Source organism: Neoarius graeffei, chromosome 2 (assembly GCF_027579695.1).
Source record: "Neoarius graeffei isolate fNeoGra1 chromosome 2, fNeoGra1.pri, whole genome shotgun sequence".
Taxonomy (NCBI): Eukaryota; Metazoa; Chordata; class Actinopteri; order Siluriformes; family Ariidae; genus Neoarius; species Neoarius graeffei.
The window spans coordinates 89,301,104-89,305,152 of NC_083570.1; the positions used below are offsets into that span (position 1 = coordinate 89,301,104).

Sequence of the window (4,049 nt, forward strand, 5' to 3'; positions counted from 1 at the left end):
ATACTGACCCCATCTGGTAACTGGGCCAGTTTGTTTTATTAATCTGTAAAATGTAAACGGTTTTTCACAATAATTAACCGAATAATTAGCGGGCAAAGGATCCGCACTAGTTTTTAGTTTTGAGTTTGTAAAATGGGGCGTTGTAAGATTTGGAATATCAAATATCCGACATGCTAAAGCTCTTAAAACTCCAAAGTAGTGTAATGCATATTTATAGGTCGATGGCCCTTATTTCAAACGAGAAACATTCTTGGACATAAAAAGTGGTGTTCAACCATCACTCGACTGATATACACTGATATAATTTTGTTTTACAAAAATCAGTGGCGTGTAATTGTAGAACTTTTTATGTATATATTTTTTTTATTTCTAACATGCAATAATAATAATAATAATAATAATAATAATAATAATAATAATAATGTTGGTGGCTGTGGCGGCATTAGTTGTATATTAATTAATCATCCATTGAGATCACTGCATGACTAAAAGATGTAATAGTGCGAGGCCAGACAGAACAAAAAGGGATTGAACAAAAAGCCGTCTCGGAGAATCAGAGTACGTACTCAGCTGAAGCAAACTCCACACATAGTCGTTTCTCTGTAGCAACAGATGATCACCTTCTTCATTTAAGATGCTTGTAAGAGCCATAACATTATTTATCAGTATTTTTGTTAGTTTAAATGCTAACCCTTTATATTGTAATGCTGATTTTCGATATGAGGACATTTATTGCGATAAGCTTGAGAGCTTTCCGAGGGTGTAAGGCTTTGCACAGGTAATGCAGGAAATCAGAGACGTTGGATCAACACACTTTTTTTTTTAATATACCGTGCAAGTGTCAGAGAGAGGAATTTGAGACAATAACTTTCTAAAGAAAGTCTATGCCTTTGCTTCGGATGTATACTTGTAAACGGCTCCCGTAAAAAGTTCAAAGATAATTTATTACTCCAGTATTTTGATGAATAAACACGACACAACACATCAGGAGTAAAAATGGTTCCTTATATATGCACGTTCACCGGCAGTATACTACAATGCTCAAGATGAACAAAGTTTTATCTATAGAAAGTCTGTCGCCTATTATTCCAAAACAAGCTGCTGAACTCTTAATACGTCCATCCATTATCTGTAACCGCTTATCATGTGCAGGGTCGCTGGCAAGCAGGAGCCTATCCCAGCTGACTATGGGCGAGAGGAAGGGTACACCCTGGAGAAGTCGCCAAATCATCACAGGGCTGACATATAGAGACAAAGAACCATTTACACTCATTTTAAAGCCACCAATTAGCCTTACATGCATGTCTTTGGACTGTGGGGAAAACACGCAGACATGGGGAGAACATAAACTCCACAGAGAAAGGTCCTCGTCGGGCGCATGGGCTTAAACCCAGAACGTTCATTGCTGTGAGGCAACAGTGCAACCACTACCATGCCACCCTGCTTAATATGTCAGAAACAAATATTTTTTCTCATTTCAGAAATGCGCAAGCATGGACATTTCCGTTACTTCAGCTTGCATACACTTAAAAAATGATTTAATGGATTCTTACCTCCATAGACGTTCTCCTCCTGCGATCTGGTATCACTAGTGTATTCCCATTGCTACCTGGAACTAGAGTAGAACCGATACTTGTTCTGGGTCCAACTAACATGTAGCGTTTATCTCCGGATCTGTACTGGATGCTGTGACACAGTGTGCCGTCGTAATTTGTATCTTGTAAATATTTGGAGGAATAGTCTGTAGATTTGGAGCACTGCATTACAATCAGCACGATGATACTGACAATAAAAAGAAATGAAACCGATCCCAATATAATAATCAAATAAAATGTAACGTTAGTTTCTTCCTCTTCTTTTACTGCCTTTTTAACATCAGTCGCAGCAAAAGGTTCTTTGGGCTCCACAAGTTTAATGATCACAGTCGCTGATGCTGAAAGTGAAATGTTCCCATTGTCTTTGACCAGTATGACCAGTTTATGTTCAGCCTCATCTGTTTCTGTGAATGAGCGAAGGGTCCGTATCTGTCCTGTATAGCGGTCCAAACCAAAGAGACTGTGGTCACTCACTTCCTGCAGTGAAAATAATAACCAGCCGTTGTATCCTATATCCGCGTCATAGGCTCTCACTTTAGTCACCAAATGTCCTGCGTTGGCATTGCGGGGAATCTCCTCCACACCTTCAGCAGAACCATTAGCGCTGACTGGATATAAGATCACTGGAACGTTGTCGTTCTGATCCAGAATGAACACGTTCACTGTGACGTTGCTGCTTAGTGACGGAGTTCCAGAATCTGTAGCGAGCACGTGGAACTGGAACGTTTTGGTTGTTTCAAAATCAAAACTTTTGTGCGCGTAAATAACTCCAGTTTCAGAATTGATATTGAGAAAAGATGCAGTATTTTGTTCTCCTCCTTTAATAATTTGGTAAGCGATGGCAGCATTTTCATTTTCATCTTTATCCAAAGCGCTAACAGAAAATATGGATGTACCAGGGGAGTTGTTCTCAAGTAGGTATAATTCAAGAGGGTTATGGGGAAATTCTGGGCTGTTGTCGTTTACATCTGATATTTGGACGCTCAATGTTTTAGTTGAAGATAAGGGCGGCTGTCCCAAATCTGTAGCTCTTACTGTTATTTCGTAATGTGATCTATGCTCCCGATCTAATCGTGAACTGATCACTAAGGAATACATATTTTCTTTAAATGACGGCTTCAGTTCAAAGGGTACGCTGTCTAATATGCTACAAACGACCTTTCCGTTGACCCCAGAGTCTTTGTCAGTTATAGCGATAATAGAAATTACGGTTCCTATTTTTGAATTTTCGGGGACCACGTCAGACAGAGACGTAATATCTATGTCAGGTTTGTTATCATTTATATCAGCTACTTTTATCACAACTCTACAGTTACTAGTCTTAGGTGGATGTCCTTTATCTGACGCCATAATAGCAGCTCTGAAGGTATCAGTAGTCTCGAAGTCTACGTCGCCTTTTACGGTAACTTCACCTGTATTTCTGTCTATCTCAAAAGTACTGTACACCTTTTTGTCAAGGTTTTTGACAAAAGAAAATGTTATGTTTCCATTTAAGCCTTCGTCTAAATCAGTGGCATTGACTCTAAAAACAAGAGCTCCAGCTGGAGCATTTTCTTGTATTGTAACAGAATAAAGCTCTTGGCTAAATTTTGGTCTGTTATCATTTTCATCTAGAACTATCACTGAAATGTTAATGCTCCCCGATCGTGTTGGGGTTCCACCGTCCATAGCAGTCAGCGTCAAATTATGTCTGTTTTGTTTCTCCCTGTCCAATGATTTACGTAATTTTAAAATTGGTGTTTGTCCTTCTCTTCCATTTTCTCGAAGCACAAGTTCGAAATTTTCACTTTGGCTTAATTTATAAAAGCGAACTGTATTTACACCATAATCTGGATCGTGTGCAGGCTGCAACTGAAATTCCTCACCGGGTATAGTGGATTCAACTATTTCAATAAGCTGTTCGTCATCAGTAAAACTCGGCGAATGATCGTTTACGTCCGTTACTTCCACTTCCACGTAATGAATTTCTAGAGGCTTCTCCACAATGAGTTTTAGATTAATCGAACACGCACTGGTCCCATCACATATCTCCTCTCTGTCTATTTTCTCATGAACGGACAAAACCCCGTTGTTCGGATTTAATTCAAAAAGGGCGTCATTCGAACCGGAAACCAAACGTAATCGCCTGTCTAACAAAGTACTTACATCAAAACCCAAATCCTTAGCAATATTTCCCACAAAGGATCCTGGTTTCACTTCCTCGGGAGTAGAGTACCGTATCTGGGCAAACACTTGTTCCGTGAAGCACATCAGCAAAGAAAAGGACAGCGACATCCAGTATGTCTGCCATTTGCGCCTTTGTCTTCCTCCTTCCATCGATAAAGATGCCATTTCAAGACAAACGAATCCAATATATGATTAATGCAGTTTCCTATTTTTTAGCAAATGGTCTATTCTCAAACACTGAATCTGAAGATCTGTCGTTTCTTCTTTTCATAAAACTGCTCTCGTCCG

The 4,049-nt window shown here is 39.4% G+C and overlaps 1 protein-coding gene across 1 annotated transcript; it reads right to left on the reverse strand.

Annotated features, from left to right (window-relative positions):
* Positions 1–1,538: 1,538 nt before the first annotated feature.
* On the reverse strand, positions 1,539–3,914 carry LOC132874313 (protocadherin alpha-8-like). The gene has a single exon (XM_060910397.1). It carries the CDS (start codon positions 3,909–3,911, stop codon positions 1,539–1,541), a length of 2,373 nt encoding a protein of 790 aa, XP_060766380.1. The 5' UTR covers positions 3,912–3,914.
* Positions 3,915–4,049: the final 135 nt, after the last annotated feature.

Coding starts and splice junctions, on each gene's coding strand:
- LOC132874313 (XM_060910397.1), bottom strand. CDS start 3,911: ATGGAAGGAGGAAGACAAAGGCGCAAATGGCAGACATACTGGATGTCG.